Below are 12,713 nucleotides of genomic sequence, written 5' to 3' on the forward strand. Positions count from 1 at the left end.
TAAAACTACAATTATCTGGATGATTGCTTTGCAATTGCCATTTCTCCATCATCGATGATTTATGGGCCAGAGGACATATTAAGTGGTCCTGTGGAAAGTAAAGCAGGTCGTATTAAAATATCATCATTAAAAAATCTCTAACCTCTACTTTAAAAAAACACTATTCCAGAAAATATCATTAAGAGAGCTTGGTTCCTGAATTGGGACAATGGTGGTGCAGCGGCAGAGTTACTGCCTCACAGCGCCACAGAACTGGATTTGGCCCTGACCTCGGGTGCTGTCTGTGTGGAGTTTGCACGTTCTCCCTGGGACCACGTGTGTTTCCTCCAGGTGCTCCAGTTCCCTCACACATCCCAAAGTCTGTAGGTGAATTGGCTTCTTCTGTAAATTGCCCCTATAGTGTGTAGAGGGTGGATGAGAAAGTTGGTTAACAGAACTAGTGTGAATGGGTGATCGATGGTCGGCAGGGACTCGGTGGGCCGAAGGGCCTGTCCCATTTTGTATCTCATGTTGTGCAATTTGACCAATGCATCATCAATAATATTGTAATCGTATGCTTGTTATGCATTCCTTAAAAGCAATTGTTTGTGAATAATTCCTCATTACCTTGGCTATAATGTGGCATAAGTGTACACCTTCCTGCGTTAGCCCAACGAGGCTACTGATTGCTGCTTCGATGTTGTACAGGTTGGTTTCTGTATCTAGCTGATTCACCAGGCTCTGTGAAACAAGACAAAGCGATAATGACTCTCAGCCCTCGTCTCCTGTGAATGTAATGGCGCAATATCAATGTGTGACTCCCAGCTTCACACACTCAACCCGCAGTGTATGTGACCTGTGTCATTGCAGTGTTAACGTTTAGAAAAGCACATGTTACACAAACATCAGGAATAGGTGATGTTTCAGGTCAGAACACTTCTTCAGACTCAGTTTTCTCCGGGGATGCTGCCTGACCCGCCAAATTACTCCAGGTCTACTGTACCTTCAGTATAAACCAGCATCTGCAATTCCTTCCTACACAAACATCTTTCTGCTTTCCACGAGGTAACCATTTTGTGGGTATTAAATGTGATTTTTGGCTGGAGTGACCATGGACTGTGGAAGCAGACACCCTGCCTACGTCAGTTTATACGCAGTCATACAGCCCTCGCTCTTCACAGTTGCCCCATGTGTTCACAAACAGAGTTGCCTCTCGACCACCCATTAACACTACTGCTATGTTATCCCGCTTTCACATCCTACACACTAGGGGCAATGTATAGAGGCCAATTCATCTACAAATCTGCACGTCTTTGGGATGTGGAAAGAAATCGGAGCCTCCGTAGGAAACCCACAAGGTCACATTGAGAACGTGCAAACTCCACAGAGATGGCACCCGAGGTCAGGATCGAACCCTGGTCTCTGGCGCTGTGAGGCAGCAGTTTTGTGCCACCGTGCCACACTTTTCTGGTCTGCTGATGTGCCAGTCGAATGCCAGCTAAGATAATGAGAGTCTGAAGACGGGTCCCGACCCATAACGTCATCTGTCCAATTCATCTAAGGATGCTGCCAGGCCTCGAGTTCCACCAGCACTTTGTGTTTGGGGTCATGAGAATGCCTGGCGGATTGTTCAAGGTCATAACAACCCTCAGGTCCATAGCTGTTCTTACCCGACCTGGGCAAGACCCTGGAAGAAATGGTTAACTTCTACTCTCCAGGTAGGGTGTGGATTGATCTGCAGTTTTGGAAGCTGATACATTCCAGTCAGATCTGGGCATTGATGGAAACATGAGGGTCAAACACGGGTAGTTTGAGTTGTAGACACAAGGAACCGCAGATGCTGGGTTACACCAAAAATAGGCGCAAAGTGCTGGATAACACAGCGAGTCAGGCCAGGGCTGTCTTAACAGCATTATAGGCCCCCGGGCAAAGGCCCCCACTGAGCCCCTACACTTCCAGTTTCTTTATGCCGAACCAAATATGCCGTCATGCACTTGCTATGTTCTTCTCCGTTTTCATATTCTACAATACCATTCCACAATACATAGATTAGCATGGGGCCCCTATGCTCGTGGGGCCCTGAGAACTGCAGGGTTACCAATTATCACGCATTAAGCGTGAGATTCACGCATTTGACAAAATTCTCACGCTCTCACACTGATGATAGAAGTTCTCACGCTCTTGTTTTTTAAATATATAAATAAATAAATAAAGTCACACTCCTCCACACTCATCAATGAGAATAGTTTTCTGTCGGCGGGTTTCCCGTAAATGAACGAGCAATTTAATTTATTTAAATTGGCAATGTAGACAATATTGCTGTGGCACCGCTCCCCAGGTCACTGACCCTCACCTCCCACGGACCCCAGCTTGTCACAGACCAACTGGGCCGGCCCGCATTCCCGCAGAGGGAGGGAGAGGGGGAAATGCTCCCCGGACATTGCCAAGTCTCTGCTCACTCCGGGTGTTGTCGCCGCTTCACTGACACACACTCTCACACACAACCTAGCACACACCCTTACACACACACTGGCACACACAAGGTTTAAAGGGATATGGGCCAAATGCGGATAAATGGGACTAGTTTAGATGGGGCATCTTGATCTGCATGGACAAGTTGGGATGAAGGGCCTGTTTCCATGCTGTAAGACGATGACATACTGTAGAAAGGGTGCAATTGCTCTGGAGAGGATCCAAGGGCGATTTATGAACATATTGGCAAAGCTGGAGTTTTTTTTCTCTTTGAAGAAAGATTTGATAAGTGGGATTGTATTCGCTGCAGCAACGGAGGTGAAGAAAATACTTAGTTGAGGTGAATAATATGAGAATAGGACCTGTTTCGCTTAACAAAGAGTGTAGGAAGGAACTGCAGATGGTGGTTTAAACTGAAGATAGACACTAAAAGCTGGAATAACTCAGCAGGACAGGCAGCATCTCTGGAGAGAAAGAATAGGTGATGTTTCGGGAAGAGACCTTCAGACTGAAGAGGTTGAAAACCAGCCATAAAACACAATGACTGGAGATATGTGTTATCCAACTAAGGGCAGAAATCAGAATCATGTGTTCATCTTTATTGACGAGACACCATAATAAATATATTACAGAAAACATAATTTAACGGGGTGGCACGGTGGCGCAGCAGTAGAGTTGCATTACAGCACCACAGGCCCAGATTTCATCCTCACTACGGGTGCTGGCTGTACAGTATTTGTACATTCTCCTTATTACCACATGGATTTCTCCGGATATTCCGGTTTCTCCCACATCCGAAAGAAGTGCAGGTTTGTAGGTTATATGGCTTCTGTAAATTGTCTCAGGCATGTAGGATACAACTGGTGTATGGTAGATTGCTGGTCGGCGTGGACTTGGTGGGCCGAAGGGCCTGATTCCATATATATGTTTTACATATATATCTTCATTTCAAAGAATCATATATGGTTGAATATGTGGCATTATTTTCGTCTTGTTTCTGTAGTCAAAGGGTAAGGTTGCTTGATTTATTTGTGCAGAACAGTGATGGAAGTCCGACTCCTCTTGCCTTGTTTCTATGTTTTTGTTTCTCTATATATATGCATAACAGCATGAATTATAATCTGATTTCCATACATGAATAAACTAAGGTAATTCATGTGCTGCACATGTTGATCAGAGCCTGGCTCTACTGTGGAATGTAATTTAGCCTAACCTTATTCGTACCTAATCCAATTTTAAGCATAAATGTTGCATTCAAGTGTAAGTTAAAAGACTCACTACAGTATGCACCAGATTGCACAATTTCAAGCTGAAAAATGGATAGCTCCCTACCGTGGGGGGGTGGACACCCCCTCCCACACCCTCCCCGCCTAAGTCGCAACGCTCCCTCGCAATTTCTCACTCTCAACCCTCACCCAATGTTGGCAGCACTGCAACTGCCCAGTGTGCCCGTGCGTTAAGACGGCCCTGAGTCAGGCAACATATCAGGAGAACATGGGTAGATGATGTTTTGGGTCTGGACTCTTCAATTTAAGATGGTCTTGCAAACTTTCAACAGGACTGGAACAAAGACCAGCAGTTGTTTCAGAGATTGAAGGATTTTCTGGGAGTTTGGTTCAGAGAATCAGTGTGGGAGGAGAGGGTAAAGAAAGTTCCTGGAACTTTAACACTCAAGGTGTTTACACCATCATAATAAACCGGCTGGTTAATAATTCTTTTTGAAACTGTTTTGCAGCCTCCCCCATGAGACGATATGTACGTCACCCTATAGTTTTATGCTGTTGGCTTTAAAGGAGCATATTACATTAGATCAGAAATCACAAAATATAGAAGAACAGTCTCGTCAATTATACTGTGAAACACTTGCCTTTATCCAAGACCAAGCTGCAGTATATGAAGAATTAATGCCCACTGGCTGGCTGCTAAACATCTATAAATCAAAGTGGCACAATCCAGTTTGTTACCCTGCAGTTAAAGTGATGAGGGACTAGAATTGCATTTGATAAAATGATTACTCAAATATCAGGAACAAAGGTCTAATCTATTGAATTTTATTCTGCCTAATACACTGAGACCTTATGGTTTCAACTCAGGGATCAAGTGTGCGCCATAAATAAATAAAACCTGAAAATATTTAGATCCAATCTTTCAAATCCAGGAAAAAATGTTCCTATCCTAAATAAGTGGGAATAAACAGAGGCTGCCGGATTATTCCCACTGATCTCATGTGCGGAATGTGCAAATCATTTAGTAATTGTAGAAAGCAAATGTTATGTTCTGGTATATTAACAGGATGTACAGTGTCTATAGATCAGACTGAAGCTGTTCCCATCACACTTGCAGTTGGTGTATACTGGAAATCCATTCTGCATTGATCCACCAACTTATTCCAATGATTTTTCAATATTTAATTGAGTGAATACAGATGTTGCCCTGGCACTAAGCCTCAAAAACAATGATCTACTTTGAAAAGCAGTGAGTTTTATTCTGCATTTGAATCTGATCGCGACTCTATGGTCCCGTAAGTACAACTGTCGTATCAATCTACGGCCTACATCACGTAAACAGTAACTGATTTCAATTCAAGTTGAATTGAATTGAAATCAGTTACTGTTTACGTGATGTAGGCTGACAGCATTGGTGATCAAGATACCAAAATAAATGCTTGCTCTTTAATTGACAAAGGAAATATAATATCCACTCAAACAGACTGGCGAGGAATTTATCTAAAAGCACACACATCTGCATGAATGCAGCATTTCCCGTGGACTCGAATACAGGAGCAAAGAGGTCCTTCTGCAGTTGGACAGAGCCCTAGTGAGACCACACCTGGAGTATTGTGTGCAGTTTTGGTCCCCTAATTTGAGGTAGGACATTCTTGCTATTGAGGTAATGCAGCGTGGATTTACAAGGTTAATTCCCAGGATGGCGGGACTGTCATATGCTGAGAGAATGGAGCAGCTGGGCTTGTACACTCTGGAGTTTAGAAGGATGAGAGGGTATCTCATTGAAACATATAAGATTGTTAAGGGCTTGGGCACGCTAGAGGCAGGAAACATGTTCCCGATGTTGTGAGAGTCCAGAACCAGGGGCCACAGTTTAAGAATAAGGAGTAAGCCATTTAGAACGGAGACGAGGAAACACTTTTTCTCACAGAGAATGGTGAGTCTGAGGAATTCTCTGCCTCAGAGGGCGGTGGAGGCAGGTTCTCTGGATGCTTTCAAGAGAGAGCTAGATAGGGCTCCTAAAGATAGCGGAGTCAGGGGATATGGGGAGAAGGCAGGAACGGGGTACTGATTGGGGATGATCAGCCATGATCACATTGAATGGCGGTGCTGGCTCGAAGGGTCGAATGGCCTACTCCTGCACCTATTGTCTATTGTCTATTGTCTATTGACTGAAGAGATGTATGGTGGGACTAGCTTGCAAGGCTCCCATTTCCTTGTGGTTCTGGGTGTGTACAGGCAATGAATGAGTCAGAACTGCATTCATAATAGGTCGGGCTGACTGATACCACTGCAACTTAGTTCTATTAGTGCTGGAGTAACTCAGCAGCATCTGTGGAGAACATGGATAGGTAATGTTTTGGATCGGGACTCTTCTTCAGACTGAAACTTCAACCGGAAATGTCACCCATCCATGTTTCCCAGAGATGCTGCCTGACACGTTGAGCATTAGTGTCTTCTTTTGTAAACCAGTATTTTCAGTTCCTTATTTCTATAGTACAATTAGAACTGTGGCAGTAACATTTAACAATATAGCTGCATGTTAGGATGGCTGAACTAAACCTTACAAATATTCCATATTATACAGCTACATTTGCAATTGGAAATTTGTTACTAAAGGTTGGCAGTAATAATTCAAGAGCCCGCAGTTACCTACTTACAAGTGAATAACAAGGTTATATTTCATTTGTGGATTCTTGCATATGGAGCCCATCTTTGACCTCGACTTTGATGAAGGTTGTTGCATACATTTGACACAGAACATCACACCCTGCACTGTAGATAAACACTAAGTGCTGGAGCAACTCAGCGGGCCAGGCAGCATCTCTGGAGAACGGCAATAGGTGACCTTTCCGACTGGAACCATTCTTCGGACTGACATAATGAAGGGTGGGGGGGGAGAGAGAGGCCAGAAAATAATCAGGGCCGGCAACAGATGACCTCCGGAAGGGTCGAGTCCATAATAGCCAAAAGCCATTGTCCGTAGTAGATGGGATAGGATTGTCTAGTGTAGGAAGGAACTGCTGGTTTAAACTGAAGATAGACACAACAAGCTGGAGTGACTCAATGGGCCAGGCAGCATCTCTGGAGAAATGTCTGAAGAAGGGTCTTGACCCGAAACGTCACCGATTACTTTTCTCCAGAGATGCTGCCTGACCTGCTGAGTTACTCCAGCTTCTGGTGTCTATCTTTGATCAGACAGTCTAAATGTTTGTCACTCTTTTTCAATGAGATTGTACCCTTTTGTCGTCTAGTAAACATAATAGCGGATTGGGATAATCCTGTAATCATTCCCAAATTTCTCATGTGCCACACTGTTTGTACAGCGAATGCAAGGAATAAAAGTCAGCATCTTGCCTGTGTAATGAAGTCAGAGCAATTACAAGAGGCAGTGTTTGAAAAGATCCCCTGGAGGCATTTGACAAATCTCAGGAGTACTTTATGTCTAACTCAGTATCGTACTGTATCCCACACTGATGGTGTTTATTCAATACATCAATTTTAGCTAACCTTCTCAACTAGGACATCGTAAAGTGGCCAATAAATCTGGGCAGAGGTATTTGTCTAGACATTAAAAAGGACTAAGATTAATTTACCCAATATATAATTGTATGAAACCTCAGGAAAATCTACAAAACTAAAAGGAGCAATTGTTAAAGGGGAATAGAATCGTTGGAGCCGAATGTCAGGAGTGCTTCATTGTTTTGTATGTGAAGAAGGACATTGTTACTTGCTGCAGCAACAGGTCCATAAATAGAATAACACACCGATTATATGTAATAATCCACAATACAATAAATTAATAATTGTAATACCAGGTTGTAGATGTGGACCAGTCCATCATACTGACCAGATCTCCCTCCATTGACACCATCTACAACTTCATGCTGCCTTGGGAACGCAGCCAACATAATCAAAGACTTGACCTACCCCGGTCATTCCTTCTTCTCCCCGCTCCCATCTGGCAGAAGGTACAGAAGCTTGAAACTGTGCACCCCTAGAGTTAGGAACAGCTTCTTCCCCTCCATTATCAGGCTTCCGAATGGTCCTTCCAAAAGCTATGGTACTGTCCGATTCACCTCTACCCCATTGCGGACATTGGACTTTGTCTCTGGAACTGATGCGCTGCAATGCTGAGAACTATATTCTGCACTCTGTATCTTCCCCTTTGCTCCAGCTATTGTACTGGAGTTTGACTAGTTTCAACTCAGCGGCTGTGGAAAGCATCTTGTCCGGAAATATTACAATTTGGTTTGGGAATTTCTCTGCCCAGGACAAAAAGGCTCTGCAGAGAGTAGTGCGTTCGGCCGAACGCACTATGGGAATTTCACTCGCCCCCCTGTAGGAACTATACATCAGGAGATGCAACTCCAGAGCCAATAAAATCATGGGAGACCCCTTCCACCCCTGCAACGGACTGTTCCAGCTGCTACGGTCAGGCAAACGCCTCTGTTGCCATGCTGTGAGAACGGAAAGGTTGAGAAGAATTTCTTCCCAGAGGCCATTAGGACTGTAAACTCCTATCTCACCAGGGACTAACTTTACTGAACCACTCTACATGCTTTTTTTTTTTTAATTGCTGTTTTTTTCCCTTTTTCCTTCCGCCCACAATATTTAATATGTAAAAGAATATGTGATTCTGTTCCATTCTGTTTGTAGTTTGTTTGGTTGTCTTTTTGCACAAAGTCTGCGAGCATTGCCACTTTGGGTGGGCGGCGCGACTCTCGTCAGCAGCGGCCTCTGCAGTCCGTCTGCGTTTTTATTATTTTATGTCTATGTTTTTATGTAGTTTTTGTTATTTTTTGTTGGGGTATGTGTGTGGGGGGGTGGGGGTGGGGTGGGAGGGAGGGGGTAACTTTTAAATCTCTCCCTGCACGGGAGACCCGACCTTTTCTTTGTCGGGTCTCCGTTGTCGTTGGGGCTGCAACGAGGAGCGGCCTCCAACAGGAAGACCGGGGGCTCTGGTGCCGACTACTCACCTCCCCGTCGCGGAGCTGGCCGAGTCCAGAGCGGGTGGAGCTGTGGTTCAGCGCTGCTGCGGCCCGACCTCCGGAGATTCGGAGGCTGCAACTGCGGGTCTGGCGGACGGCGGCACCGGGAGCCCGCGGGTCCCTGGAGGGAGACCGCTTTTCAGGGCTCCCACAACGGCGACTTCTCCCGCCCGAGTTGCGGGGCTGAAGAGCTCCTGGAGCGGGGCCTTACACCATCGCCCCGCGCGGCTTGGAATGGCCGCGGGACTCTGCGAGCGCCCGCCGGGGGCTCTAACATCAAGAACCCGGTGTGCGACCTTGCATCACCCGGCGTGGCTTTAATGGCCGCGGGACAATTCGCCATCGCCCGCCGGGGGCTTTGACTTTGACTCTGACATCGGGGGGGAGAGTGCAGTGGAGAGATAAGTTTTTTTGGCCTTCCATCACAGCAATGTGATGGATGTTTATGTAAATTTTGTTGTGTCTTGGGTCTATTTGTTTGTAATGTATGGCTGCAGAAACGTCATTTCGTTTGGACCTCAAGGGGTCCAAATGACAAATAAATTGTATCGTATCGTATCATTTCACTGCACATCTCGTATGTGTATGTGACGAATAATCTTGACTTGAATTGACTTGACTTGATTGTAATTATGTACAGTACATCAGTACACGTGACAATAATAAAACTAAACTTAATGACCTGGGAGGATACAGCAACAATGGACGAGTTTGTCTTCCCATTCCAAAGGCAGCAGGATGAACAGAACATCATCACGACACCTTGACTGACTGGAGACTCCGACATTCCGTGGTACAGCTCCTGAACATTATACTTGGAAACTGCATCTGAGTATTAATAGCCATTGTACTCAGATCTGAGCAGCAGTCACTATTCGGCGAAGGTGGCACTGGGCCCAGGTTCCACTGTACTGCGTGGTTGAATTGTCTGTCAATATTCGCAACTCCACCTGAAAACTCACTTGAAAGAGGATTCAAGCTGCGAAATTTGAGTGCAGCAACAGGAGATGGAAGATGGATATTTTCTAAGTTAACCAAAAACTATTCGACACCGGCAGAAATCAAACCAGATAGTAACAGAGAAAGCCAATTGATTTTTAACACGTTGGACAATCTAGATAACAAGGGCAACTGTGTATCCAGCTGGTAAGAGAATTAAGTGTTATATGACTTCAATCTAAAGTATTAAGTGGCTTTCACTTTTACTCATTCTTGAGGTGTTAACCAGAAAAGAACATTCAGATCACGAAACAAAGTGCTGGAGTAACTCAGTGGGTCAGGCAGCATCTGTGGAAAACATGGAGAGGTGCAGTTTTAAATTGGACCTTTCTTTCAGACTGAAGAAGGGTTCCAATCTGAAACGTCACCTGTCGAGTCTGAAGAAGTGACTTGAAAGGTCAGTGTTCTCCAGAGATGCTGCCTGATTCCTTGAGTTACTCCAGCACTTTGTGCCTTTATTTTCAAATAAGCCAGCATCTGCAGTTCCCTATGGCTCCAAGAATGTGTAGATGTTCATTAATCAGGTGTGCAAAGGGGACTTTGATAAAGTAACTGTCCTGTCAACTGCTTACCATTCTACAGCATCATGGAATCTTTTTCTCCCACAATGTTAGCATTGTTATCTGCAATGGGAATAAAGTTGATGCAAGATGTCTCATCTCCACCTCTGTAGCCATTAATGGCAATCGGGATATCAGGGTGTTATGTCCCTCTGTCATTGATTCCTTTCAGATAGAGGCTAAATGCAAATTGGAGGAACAGCATCTCATATTTTGCTTGCACAGCTTACAAACCAGTGGTATGAATATTGATTACTCTAACTTCAAGTAGACCCTGCACTCCCTTTCTCTCCATCCCTCCCCCACCCAAGTCAAACCTTCTCGTTCTCACCTAGCAAACAGCTACCAACGGCCTTTTTTACATATATTTCATTAATTTGTTCTATATCTCCCTACATCGGGACGACAGATGGCACAATGGGCTAAGTGTTCGGCTGGCAACCGGAAGGTAGCCGGTTCGAATCCCGCTTGGAGTGCATACTGTCGTTGTGTCCTTGGGCAAGACACTTCACCCACCTTTGCCTGTGTGTGAATGTGTGTGAGTGATTGGTGGTGGTCGGAGGGGCCGTAGGCGCAGATTGGCAGCCACGCTTCCGTCAGTCTGCCCCAGGGCAGCTGTGGCTACAGAAGTAGCTTACCACCACCGAGTGTGACTGAGGAGTGAATGAATAATGCGATGTAAAGCGTCTTGAGTATTAGAAAGGCGCTATATAAATCCCATCCATTATTATTATTATTACATCACCGTCTATGTCTAATTTCCCTTTCCCCTTACTCTCAGTCTGAAGAAGAGTCTCAACCCAAAACATCACCCATTCCTTCTCCCCAGAGATGCTGCCTGTCCTGCTGAGTTACTCCAGCATTTTGTGTCTATCTTCAGTTTAACCAGCATCTGCAGTTCCTTTCTACACATTGGAATGTATAGCATCAGAACAGGCCCTTCTGCCCGCAATGTCTGTGATGAACACCTTAACAAAAAGAAAGCAACAATCACGGCAGAAGCACATCACTTGCATCGTAAAAAGCCCACTGAAAGATTGCTCATTTGGGCAGCAAATAGATGCGTTGAATTACAAAATAAATAATTCTAATGAGTAGGAAGTAACTGCAGATGCTGGTTTACACTGAAGATAGGCACAAAATCCTGGAGTAACTCAGCGGGACAGGCAGCATCTCTGGAGAGAATGACTGGGTGATGTTTCTGGTTGAGACCCTTCTTCAGAAACGAGTCACTCCAACATTTTGTTTCTATCTTCAATAATTCTAATGATCCATATGTAAAGTAATAATCAGATTACTTACAAGATGCATATTAATTTCATCTCTAACAATGGATTTTATTTTTAAAACAGTATAGCAACAGTAAACTGATTTTTTTCATATTCCAACAAGCTCTGATCTATGCCTCAGCTTTACCTTGTCAACGTGGGACACTAGACGTGTCACTGCCTTGCTTAAAGATTAAAGAAGCCTTTTTAAATGAATCATTTTAAAATTAAGTTGCAGTCTAATGAAGTGCCAAGCTGTCCTCATTTAATATAAAGATTATATTGAACATTGTAATGTGAGATTCACAGTGGGAGTAACCTGTCATATTTGTAATATTTGTAACCTGCAATATTTGTTCAATTTCTCTCTCATATTGGTTATAACTCCCTTACTAAATTATTCAGAAACCAAACCAGGAAATGTTGGAGGCACAGCAGATCAAGCTGCCTCTGTGAAGGGATGTCCAGTTAATAGCCTTGCATAGTCCTAGATTCATATAGCACAGAAACAAGCCCTTCAGCCAACCAAGCCCATGCCTACCAAATTGGCCTTCTGAGCTAGTCTTATTTTCACTGTATTTGTCCCACAGCCCTCTAAACCCTTCCTATCCATATGTCAATGCAAATTTCCTTTGAAAGGCATAATAATATCCACTACTCTAGTTTCCTCTGGCATCTTATTCCAAATACAGATTACCTCAAAGTGAAGGCAATCATACCAAACGCCATCTCCACCTCCCCAACTATTGTGTGCAGTTTTGGTTTCCTAATTTGAGGAAGGGCATTCTTGCTATTGAGGGAGTGCAGTGTAGGTTCACCAGGATGGTGGGACTGACTAATTATGAAAGAATGGATCGACTGGGCTTATTTTCACTGGAATTTAGAAGGATGAGAGGATATCTTATAGAAACATATAAAATTCTTAAGGGATTGGACAGGCTAAATGCAGGAAAAATGTTCCCGATGTTGGGGGAGTCGAGAACCATGTGTTTTAAGAATAAGAGGTAGGCCATTTAGGACTGAGGTGAGAAAAAACATTTTCACCCAGAGAGTTGTGAATCTGTGGAATTCTCTGCCACAGAAGGCAGTGGAGGTCGATTCATTGGATGTTTTCAAGAGTTAGATATAGCTCTTAGGGCTAATGGAATCAAGGAATATGGGGAGAAAACAGGAACTGGGGTACTGATTTTGGATGATCAGCGATAATCATATTGAATG

General features: G+C 44.2%; 1 protein-coding gene across 1 annotated transcript in view; it reads right to left on the reverse strand.

Moving 5' to 3' along the window:
* Nucleotides 1-12,713, reverse strand: part of insc (INSC spindle orientation adaptor protein) — a 216,735-nt gene that overhangs the window by 118,556 nt on the left and 85,466 nt on the right. Inside the window, exon 5 of the mRNA XM_033038498.1 lies at nucleotides 607-720. Coding sequence (XP_032894389.1) covers nucleotides 607-720 — 114 coding nt within the window. The remainder of the gene's footprint in view (nucleotides 1-606; nucleotides 721-12,713) is intronic.

The sequence above is a fragment of the Amblyraja radiata genome, chromosome 20 (assembly GCF_010909765.2).
Source record: "Amblyraja radiata isolate CabotCenter1 chromosome 20, sAmbRad1.1.pri, whole genome shotgun sequence".
NCBI lineage: Eukaryota > Metazoa > Chordata > Chondrichthyes > Rajiformes > Rajidae > Amblyraja > Amblyraja radiata.